Source organism: Podarcis cretensis (genome assembly GCF_951804945.1).
Source record: "Podarcis cretensis genome assembly, chromosome: 2".
In the NCBI taxonomy this organism is placed as follows: domain Eukaryota; kingdom Metazoa; phylum Chordata; class Lepidosauria; order Squamata; family Lacertidae; genus Podarcis; species Podarcis cretensis.
Window position 1 is genome coordinate 115027914 of NC_137171.1, and position 18621 is coordinate 115046534.

Sequence of the window (18621 nt, forward strand, 5' to 3'; positions counted from 1 at the left end):
GCTGATTTCCTTAAGAATGGAGAGGTTTGATCTTCTTGCAGTCCATGGGACTCTCAAGAGTCTCCTCCAGCACCAGAATTCAAAAGCATCAATTCTTCGGCGATCAGCCTTCTTTATGGTCCAGCTCTCACTTCCATGCATCACTACTGGGAAAACCATGGCTTTAACTATACGGACCTTTGTCGGCAAGGTGATGTCTCTGCTTTTTCAGATGCTGTCTAGGTTTGTCATTGCTTTTTCCCCAAGAAGGCGTCTTTTAATTTCGTGACTGCTGTCACCATCTGCATTGATCACGGAGCCCAAGAAAGTAAAATCTCCACCCCAAAGATCCTTGGGGCAAAGGATAGTACTCCCCCAGGAGTACTGTGTCTAGTTCTGGGCCCTACAGTTTCAGGAGGATATTGACATGCCGGGAGGTGCGCAGAGAAGGGTGACCAAGACGATCAAGGGCATGGAAACCATGCCTTATGAGGAACGGTCGAAGGAGCTGGGTATGTTTAGCCTGGTAAAGATGAGACAGAGGAGATATGATAGCCATCTTCAAATATCTTAAGGGCTGCCGCATGGAAGATGGAGCAAGCTTGTTTTCTCCTGCTCTGGAGGGTGGGACCCGAACCAATGGCTTCAAGTTACAAGAAAGGAGATTCCGACTCAACATCAGGAAGAACTTCTGGTGGTAAGAGACATTCAACAGTGGAGCAGATTCCCCCAAGAGAATCTGCTTCTTCGGAGGTTTTTCAGCAGAAGTTGCATGGATACTTGTCATGGATGTTTTAGCAATGATTCCTGCACTGCAGGACCCTCAGGCCCCTTGCCTCCCTATGATTCTACGATAAAAGCCTAAACAAGATAAATAAATAAAATAAAGATCTGGGACTGAGCAAGGAAGAAGGGTGGCACCAGGGACTGGAAGCTCCTGTTCCTTTCCTCCCTTCCTCTTGTGAAATTACACAGGTCTTCCACTAGTAAGAGCAAAAAATAAATAAAATAAAAACCCTTTGTTTGTCTGCCCTGCAGCAGATGAGTGGCATATACGGTATGCATCAGAGTCACAAGAGAGGTTTGATGCATCCTGCAGGTACACTTCACTTAAACAACTGAGGATTCGTTTGCCAAATCCCAAACTGAGAGCCCTTTTGAGAAATCAAAGATCAAAGAAAGCATCCAGCTTTGTGACAGGCCCATTAGTTTTAGTGATATGGGTGTCCGGCGTTTCCGTGAGCTGCTCTGGTTCACCAGAAGCGGCTTAGTCATGCTGGCCACATGACCTGGAAGCTGTCTGCGGACAAATGGCGGCTCCCAGATGAGTGCTGCAACCCCAGCGTCGTCCACGACTGGACCTAATGTTCAGGGGTACCTTTACCTTTTAAGATACATGAACTATTCTATTCCCACTTCCCACATTCATGCCAGGAATTCTGGTCCTCAGCCTCACCTCATTGATGAACACCAACAGCTGCCGGAAGTCGGAAGGGCTGTCAAACAGGCCATGGACCACGATGATGGGTTTGTAAGAGGCAGTGAGTGTGAACAGGAGGAAAATGAACAGGATACATAATGGAGCAAGTAGCCCAATATAGCCTTGGTGCTGCCGCATGATCCCACCAGCTAGACAAGAGAGAAAGAGAGAGATGAGGGTTAGGGTTAATGGGACCTCCCTGTGCAATTTCTCCTTCTTCTGCCTAACCTTCCTTGTCTCCTTACTTGATCCTCCGTTGTGGAACCCAGACTGCCCTCCAGGACCCCTCACGTTCTCCTCTCCCCTTTGCAGCCAAGAGGAGGATTTCTGCCAAGATGATTTTCACAGAATCCAACCTTCGTCCTGGGATGCCCCGCGGAGGACCTTAAGGTCCACAAATGACAACACTTTGGAGGTCCCAAGCTGCAAGGTGGTTAGTTTGGTCTCAACTAGGGCCAGGGCCTTTTCAGTACTGGCCCCGACTCAGTGGAACGCTCTGTCACAAGAGACCAGGGCCCTGCGGGACTTGACATCTTTCCACAGGGCCTCCAAGACAGAGCTGTTCCGCCTGGCCTTTGGTTTGGACCCAGTTTGACCCTTATGTTTCCCTCCCCTTATGGTTCTGATTTATGGGCTACTACTAAAAAGAGGCTGCATTTTAAATTGTATTTTAACCCATATTTTAATTAACTTTTTAATTTCTTTTTTCCCTTTCCTATTATGTTTTATTGTAATTTTATTGGTGTTAGTTGCCCTGAGCCTGGTTCTGGCCGGGGAGGGCGGGGTATAAATAAAAAAATATTTTTATTATTATTAGGAACCAGGAATACAGTGGTACCTCGAGTTAAGTACTTGATTCGTTCCGGAGGTCTGTTCTTAACCTGAAACTGTTCTTAACCTGAAGCACCACTTTAGCTAATGGGGCATCCTGCTGCCACTGCGCAGCTGGAGCATGATTTCTGTTCTCATCCTGAAGCAAAGTTCTTAACCTGAAGCACTATTTCTGGGTTAGCGGAGTCTGTAACCTTAAGCGTATGCAACCTGAAGCATATGTAACCTGAGGTACCACTGTACTGGTTTGCAACAAACTGCAATTGGTTGCTTAACAAGCCCAACTTCAAACCAGGGTTTATGAAGCCAGGTTGTTCAAACTGACTAGTGGTTTAGTAAACCTGGTTTGCCCGTAAAGCTAAGGCGAGATTCAGCGAAATCCAATATAATCTTAGCACAAGCCATATGGGAGCTGGAGATGGCAGCACACAAGCCTGATGCTTCTTTGCTCACGACTGATAGAGGCTCAGCTGTAAACTGTGGCTTAGCATTACGTACTAACACAGCCTAAAGCGCTAAACTGTGGTTCAGCACGGCATATGAACACAGCCTGTATATTCTATGAGTCTACGACCTGTTCAACCCACACACCTCTCTCTGCTGGGTCATGACCCAGAAATCCTGCCAATGCCTTTAAAAGTTCTGCAACCTGTCACCTCCCATTTGCCACACACGGCCTTGTGAACCCTGGTAAATATCACCCTAAAGTTATTATTATTGCCAGAGATCTTGTTTGTAAAGTGCTTTCAATTATTCGCATGTCATCATATTGTAAAATAGGCAATATTATCTCCATTCTGCAATCCAGCCAGATGGGTGGGGTATTACTATTATCATCAACAACAAGGAGTTGAAAAAGACAGCAGTTTACTGAAAACTACCCAGTGGCTTGATGGACAGAGATGTTATTTCATCACTGCTTTCATGTGATTGCATTTTAAGTATTTCTATTGTAAAAATGTTCCAGGATCATTTACTTTAATGGAATAAGCATTTCCAGGGAAGGTATTAAAACTGCGTTTTACCCAAAGCACACACACTGAAATCAACGAACATGACTAAGTTAGGTCCATTCATTTAAGTAGGTCTACCTTGAGTGAGAGGGACACGGGTGTCGCTTTGCTCTAAACCACAGAGCCTAGGACTTGCCGATCAGAAGGTCAGCGGTTCAAATCCCCGTGATGGGGTGAGCTCCCATTGCTCGGTCCCAGCTCCTGCCAACCTAGCAGTTGGAAAGCACATCAAAGTGCAAGTAGATAAATAGGTACGGCTCCGGTGGGAAGGTAAACGGCGTTTCCGTGCGCTGCTCTGGTTGTCCAGAAGTGGCTTAGTCATGCTGGCCACATGACCCAGAAGCTGTACGTCGGCTCCCTTGGCCAATAAAGCGAGATGAGCACTGCAACCCCAGAGTCAGTCACGACTGGACCTAATGATCAGGGGTCCCTTTACCTCTTTACTTTTACCTTGGATGAAACTTAATTTAATAGCAAATCTGTGCTTTGGGCTGCACCACTGAAGCCTGCCGGCGAGGGAATCGAGGGAGTGAATGCTCCTATGTACAGAAACAATTATGTTTACAATGAAATCTGGGTGCCAGAGGGAAGAGTTCTGGCCTGCCCTCTTCCTGGCATGCTAGAACTCTGTGTGCAGGGACTTCATGTTTTGTAGTCATTAACTGCAGTCATGAGATTTCCCCTGTCCGTGCAAACTGAAATGGTACTGCCCAGACACAGGTTTAGCACTTCAGCGTGAATCAGAGCAGCCTACACTGACTGGCAGCAGCTCTCCAGGGCTCCTGGCAGAGGACATTCCCAGCCCTTCCTGGTGCTGATGCCAGGAACTGAACCCGGGACTTTCTGCAGACAAATTAAAGCGCCAGCCCTTCCCAGTTTCACAAGGTATTATTGCTCTTATTGAACGAAAAACGACACGAAGCATATCCTCATTAACACATCACCTAATTATCTTGTATTAGTATTTGTATGCTGCCCTTCCCCTTATGTTGCTGGGAGGTGTACCGAAATCAAACAAACGAGAAGTTCATAAAAGCTATTTCAACTCACGGAGCAGCATACTTAAAGCAACAGGCCAACTGAAGGAAACTGAAATTTTTCCAAACCATTCTACCCCCTCCCAAAATTCTCCTTCATGGGACTCTCCTTCCTTGGATGCCACCTGTCAGAGATGCTTGATTTGAGATTCTCGCATTTCAGGGGATTGGACTAGATGGCCATTGGGGCCCAATAATAATAATAATAATAATAATAATAATAATAATAGTAGTAGTAATTTATTATTTATACCCCACCCATCTGGCTGGGTTTCCCCAGCCACTCCAACAGCTTCCAACAGAATATTAAAATACAATAACCTATTAAACATTAAAAGCTTCCCTAACCATGGCTGCCTTCAGATGTCTTCTAAAAGTCTGGTAATTGTTTTTCTCTTTGACATCTGATGGGAGGGCGTTCCACAGGGCGGGTGCCACTACCGAGAAGGCCCTCTGCCTGGTTCCCTGTAACTTGGCTTCTCGCAGCGAGGGAATTGCCAGAAGGCCCTCAGAGCTGGACCTCAGTATCCGGGCTGAACGATGGGGGTGGAGACGCTCCTTCAGGTATACAGGACCGAGGCCATTTAGGGCTTTAAAGGTCAGCACCAACACTTTGAATTGTGCTCGGAAACGTTCTGGGAGCCAATGCAGATCTCTCAGAACCGGTGTTATGTGGTCTCGGCGGCCACTCCCAGTCACCAATCTAGCTGCCGCATTCTGGATTAGTGTAGTTTCCGGGTCACCTTCAAAGGTAGCCCCACGTAGAGCACATTGCAGTAGTCCAAGCGAGAGATAACTAGAGCACGCACCACTCTGGCAAGAGAGTCCGTGGGCAGGTAGGGTCTCAGCCTGCGTACCAGATGGAGCTGATAAACAACTCTACAATTCCAACTCTACAATTCTATTATTCTATGAAAAGCTGGGCAGAAGAGAGGTGTCTTTGCCTGTCATCTAAAAGATTGGAGAGAGGTGGCCAGGTGTGTCTCATTGGGTATGCAGTGCCACCACTGAAAAGACCCTTCATCCTGAACCCTACACTGGCATTTTTACCAATCAGCACCGCAAAAAAAGGGTCCTGTACAATGAAGCATCTTTCTAGAAGCCAGATCAATCAGCTCTGCTTTCACTGTGGAATCTTTCAACCCTGAAATTCCCACGTGTCTGAGGCCCAGGAGTGGTCTGCAATTTGCCCCATAATTATAATTTTAAAAAGCTACTGTAATTGTTGTCCTCTTCCCTCACAAACCAGGCAACTGCAGGAATGCAAGCAGAGATCCTAAGATGCATTACATTTGCATATACATTTCTCTAATGTCGGTGCCCCTCCCACCTGGAAGGCAAATAAGGTCAAAGTTTGCACGATCAGCCAGCAGTTTCGTTACAGAGATGCAAATTTATTATGGACCTACAGTAGGTTCAGACAGTCAAGCAGTTGTATATTTTCACACCAATGAGGACGGCACGACAGTCTCGCATGCCCATTACATACACATGCGTATGAATTTAAAATTGCTGTTTTAATCTGTTGTGCCCTCTTCCTCTCTTGTCATCTGAATAACTAACTAGCTCTTCCCACGGTTTAAAATTTGGCACAGAAATCCACCGCTCCATAAGTAACATACGGTGTGATCCACACTAAAAAGGAAACTATCACAGATTGTGATGGGAGGACAGAGCCAGAGAACCGATTCTCAGAAAAATCCTTCCATATCCAAAGGGTGGCTAAGCAGCCAATATTTTATAAGCATACAAGGAAAACGCATTCCATCAGGTGAGCGAGATTCAGATCTTTAAACCAAACAGACTCAAGATTCAGCCTGGCTTAATATCCTGCTTCTTTCTCCAAGCAGTTCTGGGTAGTAAGCGTAGTTCTTTCTCTTCCACCTTTTGTCTTCACAACAACCCTACGGGATAGACTAAGCCGAGTGTGCAAATGGTTCAAAGTCACCCAGTGAGCTTTCTGGCTGGGTGAGGGTTTGTACTTTGGGTCTCCTCAGCCATAGAGGGGCAACTCTGGGTGTAGCCCTAGATTAAGGTTGCCATATTTCATATTTTACCCCCCCCCCTCAAAAAAAAAATGCAATTTTTTAGCTCTTTTGAATAGACAGGGCTTGCTATACATCCAGATTTCCTGGATATTTTTGCCCGGACACTGCTTCCAACTACAGTATTTTGGGTATTCTGGACATATGGCAACCCTATACAGTGGTACCTTGGTTCTCAAACTTAATCCGTTCTGGAAGTCCATTCCAAAACCAAAGCATTGCAAAACAAGGCACGCTTTCCCATAGAAAGTAATGCAAAACAGATTAATCCATCCCAGACTTTTAAAAACAACCCCTAAAACAGCAATTTAACATGAATTTTACTATCTAACGAGACCATTAATCCATAAAATGAAAGCAATAAGCAATGCACTGCAGTGACACAATCAATCAGTCAGTAGCTGAACTGGGTTCCACACAGCCACCAAAACAATACAAAAAGAGCCACAAAAACAAAAACGCAAAATAAATAGTTAAAACAGACAGACCTCAGGGTAACTCTCAAAACGGAAGCGTAACACTCAAAACGGAGCACGTTCGGCTTCCAAAAAAAAGTTCGCAAACCGGAACACTTACTTCCGGGTTTGCAGTGTTTGGGTTCCAAGCTGTTTGAATACCAAGGCATTTGAGAACCAAGGTACCACTGTAATGGCACTCTAACCACTGCTCACTGGGGTATTCGCCAGGTGTATGATGAAGATTTCTGGATCACAGTTTGGCAAAAGACATTTCCATCTGGCTAGCCCCTCCAGCTTTCTTGAACAGGTAAACAGAAGAGTTTATTTACTGCATTTATATCACATCTTTTTCTCCAAGGATTAACCTTCAAACTGGAACGTGTCCAGAGGAGGGCAACCAAAATGGTCAAAGGCCTGGAAACGATGCCTTATGAGGAACGGCTAAGGGAGCTGGGCATGTTTAGCCTGGAGAAGAGGAGGTTAAGGGGTGATATGATAGCCATGTTCAAATATATAAAAGGATGTCACATAGAGGAGGGAGAAAGGTTGTTTTCTGCTGCTCCAGAGAAGCGGACACGGAGCAATGGATCCAAACTAGAAGAAAGAAGATTCCACCTAAACATTAGGAAGAACTTCCTGACAGTAAGAGCTGTTTGACAGTGGAATTTGCTGCCAAGGAGTGTGGTGGAGTCTCCTTCTTTGGAGGTCTTTAAGCAGAGGCTTGACAACCATATGTCAGGAGTGCTCTGATGGTGTTTCCTGCTTGGCAGGGGGTTGGACTCGATGGCCCTTGTGGTCTCTTCCAACTCTATGATTCTATGATTCTATGAATCCCCACAAGGACCCTTTGAGGTAGGTTTAGAGACTGTCACTGACTCCAAGGTCACTCAGTGAGCTTCCTGACAAGAGTAGGGATTTGAACCCTGATCCCCCAGGTCCTAGTTTGACTCTCTAACCACTACACCACGCTGTCTTCCTAGAGTCCTCCTGCTACGGGGCAGCTCTATAAATTAAGTCACTCAAGACGTATGGGGAAAGCAAAATGTCACTTAGAGAAGGATCTGAAACATTTTCATTGAAGCTTGCATTTGTTTTCTTTTTCCTGGATTGTTTTCTTTGATGTTTTAACATGTTGAAAACTGCTTGGGAGATTTTTTTTTCCCCTTTAAAATATAAAGCTTTGTAGAAATGGAGTTATTAAGAATAGGAATAAGAATAAGAATAAAAATTTGTTGCCAAAAAAAAAAAAAAATGACGCCTAGACTTTCTGCTGCGGCAACCATAACGTAGGTTAAAGGTGCCATTTAGTGATTAGTTTATATAGCTGAGTGCTGGGACGCGGGGTGGCACTGTGGGTTAAACTACAGAGCCTAGGACTTGCCAATCAGAAGGTAGGCGGTTCGAATCCCCGCGACGGGGTGAGCTCCCATTGCTTGGTCCCTGCTCCTGCCAACCTAGCAGTTTGAAAGCACGTCAAAGTGCAAGTAGATAAATAAGTACCGCTCCGGCAGGAAGGTAAACGGCGTTTCTGTGTGCTCCTCTGGTTCGCCAGAAGCGGCTTAGTCATGCTAACTACAGACCCAGAAGCTGTATGCTGACTCCCTCGGCCAATAAAGCGAGATGAGTGCCGCAAGCCCAGAGTCGGCCATGACTGGACCTAATGGTCAGGGGTCCCTTTACCTTTACCTAACACTGTTGAGGAGGGAGATTGCCAGCAATGCCATCCCACTGCTGAGAGAATTGCACAGGCTGACAAGCAGTGAGCAGGTGAAGCTCAAGGTGCTGGTTTTGGTGTAGGAAGACCTAAACAGCTTGGGACATAAACAGCACTCCCAGGTGAAGGTCACCTGCAGTTACCACCTCTGTTGCAAACACCGTCTCTCTTGTCTTTTGGGCACCTGATGAAGACATCTGAGATTCAGAAGCCGGTGCCTTCTAACTGGGCCAGCGTACTTTGCCATTGGCACATGCAAACTTCTGCATTTCACAGAACCCTTCTGCATTTCACAGAACCCTTCACCAGGGGGAATGCAGCAGTAGTAGACTCACAGGCGTGTGTGTGTGTGTGTGTGTGAAAAAGAGGCCAGGCTTCCAGAGGCTGAACACATTTGCATTGCAGATTATTTCTCAAAGCCAAAAATACTGAGCCTTGACAATACTAGGCGATTTGCAAAACTAGGTTACAAAGAACTGAAAACAACAGCCTTTTATTATAATCACCACCACCCAGCACTCACAAGGGGGGCATTGCAGTCAGTTCCAATGGCCTACAACCCTGCCCTCCCCTCAAATTACAAATTTACACTCGTACCTCTTTAGAAACCATTGCATAGACTTGCTTTTCCCCAGAAAGAACAGAAAATGAGTGCTTACACCAGGGGTCAGCAACCTTTTTCAGCAGGGGGCCGGTCCACCGTCCCTCAGATCATGTGGTGGGCTGGACTATATGGGGGGGAGAGAGAGAATGAATTCCTTTGCCCCACAAATAACCCAGAGATGCATTTTAAATAAAAGGACACGTTCTACTCATGTAAAAACATGCTGATTCCCAAACCGTCCGCGGGCCGAATTGAGGTGGTGATTAGGCCCCCGGACCTTAGGTTGCCTACCCCAACAGAAAAAGCACAATAAGGTGGGTACAATTATTTGTTTCCCCATTTTATCCTGACAACAATCCTGCGAGGTAGGTTCAGTGGAAAGAGGGAGAAGGGGAGAGTTATACTGGCTTGGGGTTATCCAGTTTGACAGCCAAGTAGGAAATTTGAGTTCAGGCTCCCTCCATTCTGAGGAGCTCCTAGCCACATTGAGGTATCCAAACAGAGGAAGATGGGCTCAACTCCCCATTCAGACACGACACTCATTGGATAGTCCCTGAGCCCACCAGCTTCTTAGAGACTAAGCCATGCCATGTGTAAGGTTGTCTCAAGAATAAAGGGGGCAGGGAGGGAGAGAGATGTTTGCTGTCCTAGAGGTAGTGTGGTGCAGTGGTTAGAGTGCACCAAACTAGGACCTGGCAGACTGGGGTTCAAATTCCCACTCGCCCATCAAGCTCACTGAGTGCCCTTGGTGACTGCCTCTCAGTCCAATCTACCTCACAGAGTTGTTTTGGAAATTAATCGAGGCGTGAGGAGAACCATTTACGCCCCCTTGATCTGCTTGGAGGAAAGGAAGGGATATTGATATAATAATAATTAAAGATAATCAGTCAAACAAACAAGCACAACTGCTAGATAAGTGCAAGACTTAAAAGCTGGAGCCCGGCACTCAGAACTGGAACCTGTTTTGAAGATACAAGTAGTAGTAGCAGCAGTAGTAGTAGTAGTAGTAGTAATAATAATAATAATAATAATAATAATTCATTATCTATACCCCACCGATTGGGCTGGGTTTCCTCAGCCACTCTGGACGACTCCCAACAGAATATTAAAAACACAATAAAACATCAAACATTAAAAACTTCCCCAAACAGGGCTGCCTTCAGATATCTTCTAAAAGTCAGACAGTTGTTTATTTCCTTGACATCTGGTGGGAGGGCATTCCACAGGGTGGGTGCCACTACCGAGAAGGCCCTCTGCCTGTAACCTCACTTCTCGCAGTGAGGGAACTGCCAGAAGGCCCTCAGGGCTGAGCGATGGGGCGGAGATGCTCCTTCAGGTATACTGGGCAGAGGCCGTAAATAATAATTCACCCAAGCATGTGCAGAATCCCTCACCACTGAGTCATGGCGCAAAACATTTGGCACTTCACCTGAGGAGAGCAAGCTTCCGCAACAAAGGCTGTGGTTTCTCAGCCCAAAGCAGAGGGGCCTCTGTTCCTCCACCCCAAGCAGGTCCGCCAACCATCAGGGACGATGGGAGTTGTAGTCCAACAACATCTGAAAGTCCACATCTGCCCCTCTTTTGCCTGCAAACCTGGATTTCCAGCACCTCCCCTATTAGCATCTCTCAGGAAAGGCGGCAGGTGGCTTCAGAGATGCAGCAGATGCCCCACTCGAGTTTCAAGGAGTGGGTTGCCTTGCTTCCAAGGAGGAAGGCGCCCCAGATCCTGGGCTTTAGTTATCCCTGACCCCTTACCTGGCCGAAGGCTGTGTGGATGACAAACTCCTGAATCGGGAACTGCTTGCTCAGAGAGGCCTCGCCCCAGTGGCCGGTCCTTCTGGCCACCTTCCCAGTTTCTGGGGATTATGAGGACGCCTCCTGGTCCAGCCTCCTCCTTTCAGCCAATAGCAACACAAGGAGGTGGAGATAGAAGCTGCCCCAGGTGTTTTGGCCCTGGGGTGTTTGTTCACTGCACTGAGGAGCACAGGAAGGGCAGTGGCTAAAGTAGGATACAGGAGAGGCTTGAGTTCAAATCCCCACTCGGCCACAAAGTTCTCTGGGTGACCTTGGGCCAGTCACTGTCTCTCTCAGTTTACCTCACAGGGTTGTCGCAATGGGAGGAATTGCATACACCACATTGAGCGCTTTGGATAAAAGGTGTGATACGGTGTTGGAAATGTAAAGAGAAAGAAGGTTCTTTTTATCATATGTGGTAGGTTAAAGCCTACTGGGAAATAATAATAATAATAATAATAATAATAATAATAATAATAATAATAAATTTTTATACCCCGCCCTCCCCAGCCAAGACCAGGCTCAGGGCGGCTAACACAGTTGATTGAAATACAACTTAAAAAACAAGATACAACATTAAAATGCAGCCTCCTTTCAGTAGAAAGTCAAATCAAAAACTTTCTTTGGGAGAAAAACGTCAAGTCTTCACCAAGGCTAACTATCCAGACTGGTCCTACGTGGGCCAGGGAAGTCCCCAAATGGGAGTTCCGTCACAGAAGAAGAAAGGGAAAAAAGAAAGAGGGGATGATATGTAATGAACTGAAAAGGGTGTTTTAAATAACCTTTGTAAAAAATAAAAAAATAAAAAACAGAAGGTTTTCTTTTGGGAATTATAGGGACAGAACTACCTATATGGTATAGAAACTGATCATCAGCTTCTTATAGCAAAATTCAAGCTTAAACTGAAGAAAGTAGGAAAAACCACTGGGCCGGTAAGATACAATCTAAACCAAATCCCTTATGAATACACAGTGGAAGTGAGGAACAGGTTTAAGGATTTAGATTTGCTGGACAGAGTGCCTGAAGAACTATGGGTGGAGGCTCGCAACATTATACAGGAGGCAGCAACTAAAACCATCCCAATGAAAAAGAAATGCAAGAAAGCAAAGTGGCTGTCCAATGAGGCCTTACAAATAGCGGGGGAGAGAAGGCAAGCAAAATGCGAGGGAGATAGTGAAAGATACAGGAAATTGAATGCAGATTTCCAAAGAATAGCAAGGAGAGACAAGAAGGCCTTCTTAAACGAGCAATGCAAAGAAATAGAGGAAAGCAATAGAATGGGAAGAACCAGAGATCTGTTGAAGAAAATCGAAAATATGAAAGGAACATTTCGTACAAAGATTACCATAATAAAGGACAAAAGTGGTAAGGACCTAACAGAAGCAGAAGACATCAAGAAGAGGTGGCAAGAATACGCAGAGGAATTATACCAGAAAGATATGGATGTCTCGTACACCCCAGGTAGTGTGGTTGCTGACCTTGAGCCAGACATCCTGGAGAGTGAAGTCAAATGGGCCTTAGAAAGCACTGCAAATAACAAGGCCAGTGGAAGTGAGGGTATTCCAGCTGAACTATTTAAAATTTTAAAAGATGATGCTGTTAAGGTGCTACACTCAATATGCCAGCAAGTTTGGAAAACTCAGCAGTGGCCAGAGGATTGGAGAAGATCAGTCTACATCCCAGTCCCAAAGAAGGGCAGTGCCAAAGAATGCTCCAACTACCGCACAATTGCACTCATTTCACACACTAGCAAGGTTATGCTTAAAATACTACAAGGAGGGCTCAAGCAGTATGTGGACCGAGAACTCCCAGAAGTGCAAGTTGGATTTAGAAGAGGCAGAGGAACCAGAGACCAAATTGCAAACATGCGCTGGATTATGGAGAAAGCTAGAGAGTTCCAGAAAGACATCTACTTCTGCTTCATTGACTATGCAAAAGCCTTTGACTGTGTCGACCACAGCAAACTATGGCAAGTTCTTAAAGAAATGGGAGTGCCTGATCACCTCATCTGTCTCCTGAGAAATCTCTATGTGGGACAAGAAGCTACAGTTAGAACTGGATATGGAACAACCGATTGGTTCAAAATTGGGAAAGGCATACGACAAGTCTGTATATTGTCTCCCTGCTTATTTAACTTATATGCAGAATTCATCATGCGAAAGGCTGGGCTGGATGAATCCGAAGCCAGAATTAAGATTGCCGGAAGAAATATCAACAACCTCAGATATGCACATGACACAACCTTGATGGCAGAAAGTGAGGAGGAATTAAAGAACCTTTTATTGAGGGTGAAAGAGGAGAGCGCAAAATATGGTCTGAAGCTCAACATCAAAAAAATGAAGATCATGGCCACTGGTCCCATCACCTCCTGGCAAATAGAAGGGGAAGAAATGGAGGCAGTAAGAGATTTTACTTTCTTGGGCTCCATGATCACTGCAGATGGTGACAGCAGTCACGAAATTAAAAGACGCCTGCTTCTTGGGAGAAAAGCAATGACAAACCTAGACAGCATCTTAAAAAGTAGAGACATCACCTTGCCGACAAAGGTCCGTATAGTTAAAGCTATGGTTTTCCCAGTAGTGATGTATGGAAGTGAGAGCTGGACCATAAAGAAGGCTGATCCCCGAAGAATCAATGCTTTTGAATTCTGGTGCTGGAGGAGACTCTTGAGAGTCCCATGGACTGCAAGAAGATCAAACGTATCCATTCTTAGGGAAATCAGCCCTGAGTGCTCACTGGAAGGACAGATTGTGAAGCTGAGGCTCCAATACTTTGGCCACCCCATGAGAAGAGAAGACTCCCTGGAAAAGACCCTGATGTTGGGAAAGATGGAGGGCACAAGGAGAAGGGGACGACAGAGGATGAGATGGTTGGATGGTGTTCTTGAAGCTTCCAGCATGAGTTTGATCAAACTGCGGGAGGCAGTGGAGGACAGAAGTGCCTGGCGTGCTCTGGTCCATGGGGTCACGAAGAGTCGGAAACGACTAAACAACAACAACAAAATATTTAAAGAAGATGAATAAATGAGCAAATTTGGTCAATTTGGATATGCGGAAGATATTAAAAATAAATTTAAGGAACTGCAGAAAGAGAGGGAAGGAAGTCAAGTTTTGAAATGTCAAAATTATTGTAAAATTAATGGAATGCATAAACTTGAAAAGTATAAATTATTATTTTTTGGAAAAAAAAGAGAGAGAAAGGGTGTGATAACTGGGCTGGAGACCTCAGGCTGCAGTTGAAGGGTGCTCATCTCTAAATGGTCCCCACTTGGAAACAGACCCTGCAAATAAAGAACTAGCACCCACCAGCTGACTCTAGGTTTTTGGCTCTCTGCGTTCCCATTTATTATTTTGAAAAGAGCGCTGTGTTTTAAAGGTGTGCCTGTGAGCCGACTCAGCAGGAGAGGGGCCAAAAGGCAATCCTAAAAAAAGGATTGTATAAATGTATGAAGTCTGGCCTGTGCAGAACTTGTCTGAGGCCTGGGGCAGGAGTCTTGAAAGAATAAAGTTATAAACTAAAACAACAACAACAATAACAGCAACAACAACAACAGCCCAACCAGCTCAGCCATCAGAGGCTCAGGGGAAAGAGGCTGTCACCCGCCTCTGCATGGGCCTGTCAGGAAGAAAAACTGTTTTTAACACTCAACTTGTAAGGAAAAGTGCTAAAAGGCAGGGTGTAGGACAAACGTGGGACACGGGTGGTGCTGTAGGTTAAACCACAGAGCCTAGGGCTTTCCGATCAGAAGGCCAGCGGTTCGAATCCCCGCGACGGGGTGAGCTCCCGTTCCTCAGTCCCTGCTCCTGCTCCTGCCAACCTAGCAGTTCGAAAGCACGTCAAAGTACAAGTAGATAAATAGGTACCGCTCCGGCGGGAAGGTAAACGGCATTTCCGTGCGCTGCTCTGGTTCGCCAGAAGCAGTTTAGTCATGCTGGCCATATGACCCGGAAGCTGTATGCCGGCTCCCTCGGCCAATAAAGCAAGATGAGCGCCGCAACCCCAGAGTCGGCCACGACTGGACCTAACGGTCAGGGGTCCCTTTACCTTTAGAACAGACAAAACAGCCCAGCCTACCCCTCCTCTGTTCTAGTTGGTTAATTTATTGAAGTTTTAAGAGAACTTTCAAAAACCAAAGAAAAACACACATTGTAAGAATATTTTCTGCAGTGCTTGATAAAGATACAAAGGTTGCCTCCATAATGATGGAGACTTTCTTCAATTGTTGAAGGTCTTTTCTGCTCTATAATATTAAACACCACCCAAGAACCTGCATAAAGATACAGTGGTACCTCGGGTTAAGTACTTAATCGTTCCAGAGGTCCGTTCTTAACCTGAAACTGTTCTTAACCTGAGAGCACTTTAGTTAATGGGGCCTCCCACTGCCGCTCCGCCGCTGATTCACAATTTCTGTTCTCATCCTGAAGCAAAAACCTGAGGTACTATTTTCGCGTTAGCGGAGTCTGTAACCTGAAGCGTATGTAACCCGAGGTACCACTGTAATTGAATTCCCTCACTCTCAACAACGGGAGCCTCTGACCCTTCAATCTAGCATCCGTAATTGCCAAGGAGCCAGAAGCAAGTCTGAGTCCAGCCTGTTCGGTTTAGCATAATGTACAAAAACCACCCCAAATAGCACAGGAGTCTAGATTTGTTTCCCAGCCCTTTGGCAAACCTGAGCTACTTTTCTAATTACTTGGGAGGGTGTGTGCGTTTCTGCTCGCCTCCACTTGCTCCAGCTGCCAATACCCCTCTCCAGCCCCACCTGGATTCGCGCTGCTCCCACACGGCAGGCCAGGCTCCCCGTGCACAAAAAAGGAGCTGTTCTGAACATGCACAGAGTGCCTTCCCCTCCCCCACTGGGTAAAAGGCAGTCAGCGATTGGACGGGAAGAGGGCAGGCTCTCTCGTGCATTTTGTCGACCTTCACTCCCCAACCCTGTCCATCTAGTGCAAATACAGTACAGAGAGACATGTTGTCAGTTGCGAGCCTGTTTTACATAGGGGACTGCGCAGAAATAAGATTACCCAACTAAAGTGGTAGCCTCTTCTTTCCCTTTGTGCAGAATGAAGCTAATTAATATTATGATTAGCTAATATTATAATTAGCTGATCTACTTTATATGCTTATTTGGGCGGAATATCAGACAGACACGCATGCTTATGTCTTTGAACGTAGCCTGATCTTTTATTCACCTTCCTTCCCTCCCTCTCCCCTTTTTATGAAGATTGCCCGCTCTGGGATCCCACAGCTAATTCTCCCCTGGTCTCCTCGCTGGCCCAAATAGGACTAATTTACCCAGCTAGCCCTGGTGATCACCTAATGTTTATTGGATGGATTTCCCCCCTAAATTGATTGTTGAATTCTGAATTTATTGTTATTCACGTTTTATACTGTACTTTATGCTGTTTTTTTGTTGCATCAATTAAGTGTTCTAAATTTGTTATAAGCCACCCTGAGCCCGGTTTTCTGAACCGGGAAGGGCGGGGTGTAAATAAAAATTTATTATTATCATCATGTGCAATATCTTGACTGCCCTCATAAAAACTTCAGTCTTCTCTCAGCATCGTAAAAACAGGGGTGGGAAACTCCAGATGCTGTGGAACTACAACTCCCATCAGCCCTGACCCAGCTAGGGCTGGTGGGAGTTGTGTGGATTCGCTACCCCTGACGGACTTTTACAGAAAAACCTGTGCTACTCGACATAGGAATGGACTCCCGTGGAAGTTGGTGGACTCTCCTTAGTCGGAGGCAGTACAGTGGTATCTCAGGTTACATACAGTTCAGATTACAGACTCCGCTAACCCAGAAATAGTACCTCCGGTTAAGAACTTTGCTTCAGGATGAGAAGAGAAATCGCGTGGCAGCAGCAGCTTGAGGCCCCATTAGCTAAAGTTGTGCTTCAGGTTAAGAACAGTTTCAGGTTAAGAACGGACCTCCAGAACAAATTAAATACTTAACCCGAGGTACCACTGTATTCAAAATCCCCAAGGGTCATGTTGCAACCATGTGTAAATAACAACAACAACAACAATTTATTATTTATACCCCGCCCATCTGGCTGGGTTTGCCCAGTCTCAGGTAGTATGTGCCAGCTTAAATGTTCGAATCACCTTTGCAATTGACCGCTATTTTATCTACTTCTTTTCTCCTGATCTTCTTAGCTGCCAACGCATATAGTGCTACTTTCTTAGTTACGAAGTCATCAATTTTGAAGTTAGTTATGAAGTCATCAGCAGCCATTTCACCCTTTCCACTCTGTTTGGGTGTGTTACATTCGTAAGCAGGGGTTTTATGAATCGGTCTCTTCGTTCTATACAGTGGTACCTCGGGTTACAAACACTTCAGGTTACAGACTCTGTAACCCAGAAATATTATTTCTGCTAACCCAGAAATATTACCTCGGGTTAAGAACTTTGCTTCAGGAGTAGAACAGAAATCGCGCAGCAGTGGCGCAGCGGCTGTGGGAGGCCCCATAAGCTAAAGTGGTGCTTCAGGTTAAGAATAGTTTCAGGTTAAGAACGGACCTCCAGAACGAATCAAGTTCTTATCCCGAGGTACCACTGTATATAGCGGGCATTGCAATAAATAGTGGTTCAGGTCCTCTAGCCAAGGTTGCCCACACAGAAAAAGTCTCTTCTTGTACAGTTATACCTCAGGTTACAGATGCTTCAGGGCGCGTGTTTTCGGGTTGTGCCCCACACTGAACCCAAAAGAAGAAGAAGAAGAAGAAGAAGAAGAAGAAGAAGAAGAAGAAGAAGAAGAAGAAGAAGAAGAAGAAGAGTTTGGATTTGATATCCCGCCTTTCACTCCCTTTAAGGAGTCTCAAAGCGGCTAAAATTCTCCTTTCCCTTCCTCCCCCACAACAAACACTCTGTGAGGTGAGTGGGGCTGAGAGACTTCAAAGAAGTGTGACTGGCCCAAGGTCACCCAGCAGCTGCATGTGGAGGAGCGGAGACACGAACCCGGTTCCCCAGATTATGTGACTACCACTCTTAACCACTACACCACACTGGCTCTCTACCAGAATTGGTTACTTCCGAGTTTCGGAGTTCATGAATGTGCAGAAGCGCTAAATTGTGCTTTGCACATGCGCAGAAGTGCCGAATTGCGACCCGTGCGTGTGCAGATGGGGCGCTGTGGGTTGCGAACGCTGTGGGTTGTAAACATGCCTCTTCGCAACCAGAGCATCCACTGCACTGTACTTTGCCATACTGACTATCCACCACCACCGAGGGCATCAACTGGAATCATAATTCTGTAAAAGCGATTCTTAGTACGGGGTTTTCCCAGTCACCCTGGGCGGCTCCCAACAGAATATTTAAAAAACACAATAAAACATCAAACATTAAAAACTTCCTTAAACAGGGCTGCTTTCAGATATCTTCTAAAAGTCAGACAGTTGTTTATTTCCTTGACATCTGGTGGGAGGGCGTTCCACAGGGCGGGTGCCACTACGGAGAAGGCCCTCTGCCTGGTTCCCTGTAACCTCGGCTTCTCACAGGGAGGGAACCGCCTGAAGGCCCTCGGTGCTGGACCTCAGTGTCCGGGCAGAACAATGGGGTGGAGATGCTCCTTCAGCTAGATCTCTGGATGCCACATTGAGCAACTAACATCTCCATCTGGCTAGTGACGCTGCACTCAAAAGGCATGCGTCTTGTGCCATGGG

The 18621-nt window shown here is 45.9% G+C and overlaps 1 protein-coding gene across 2 annotated transcripts in view; it reads right to left on the minus strand.

The window, feature by feature from the left end:
* Nucleotides 1-18621, minus strand: part of PPT2 (palmitoyl-protein thioesterase 2) — a 58095-nt gene that overhangs the window by 26345 nt on the left and 13129 nt on the right. For both annotated transcript variants that reach the window (XR_013835274.1, XM_079964008.1), the window contains exon 2: nucleotides 1436-1608. Coding sequence is in view for 1 of the 2 variants with exons in the window: in XM_079964008.1 (XP_079820134.1) it covers nucleotides 1436-1597 (162 nt within the window). In the remaining variant the exon portion in view is untranslated. The remainder of the gene's footprint in view (nucleotides 1-1435; nucleotides 1609-18621) is intronic.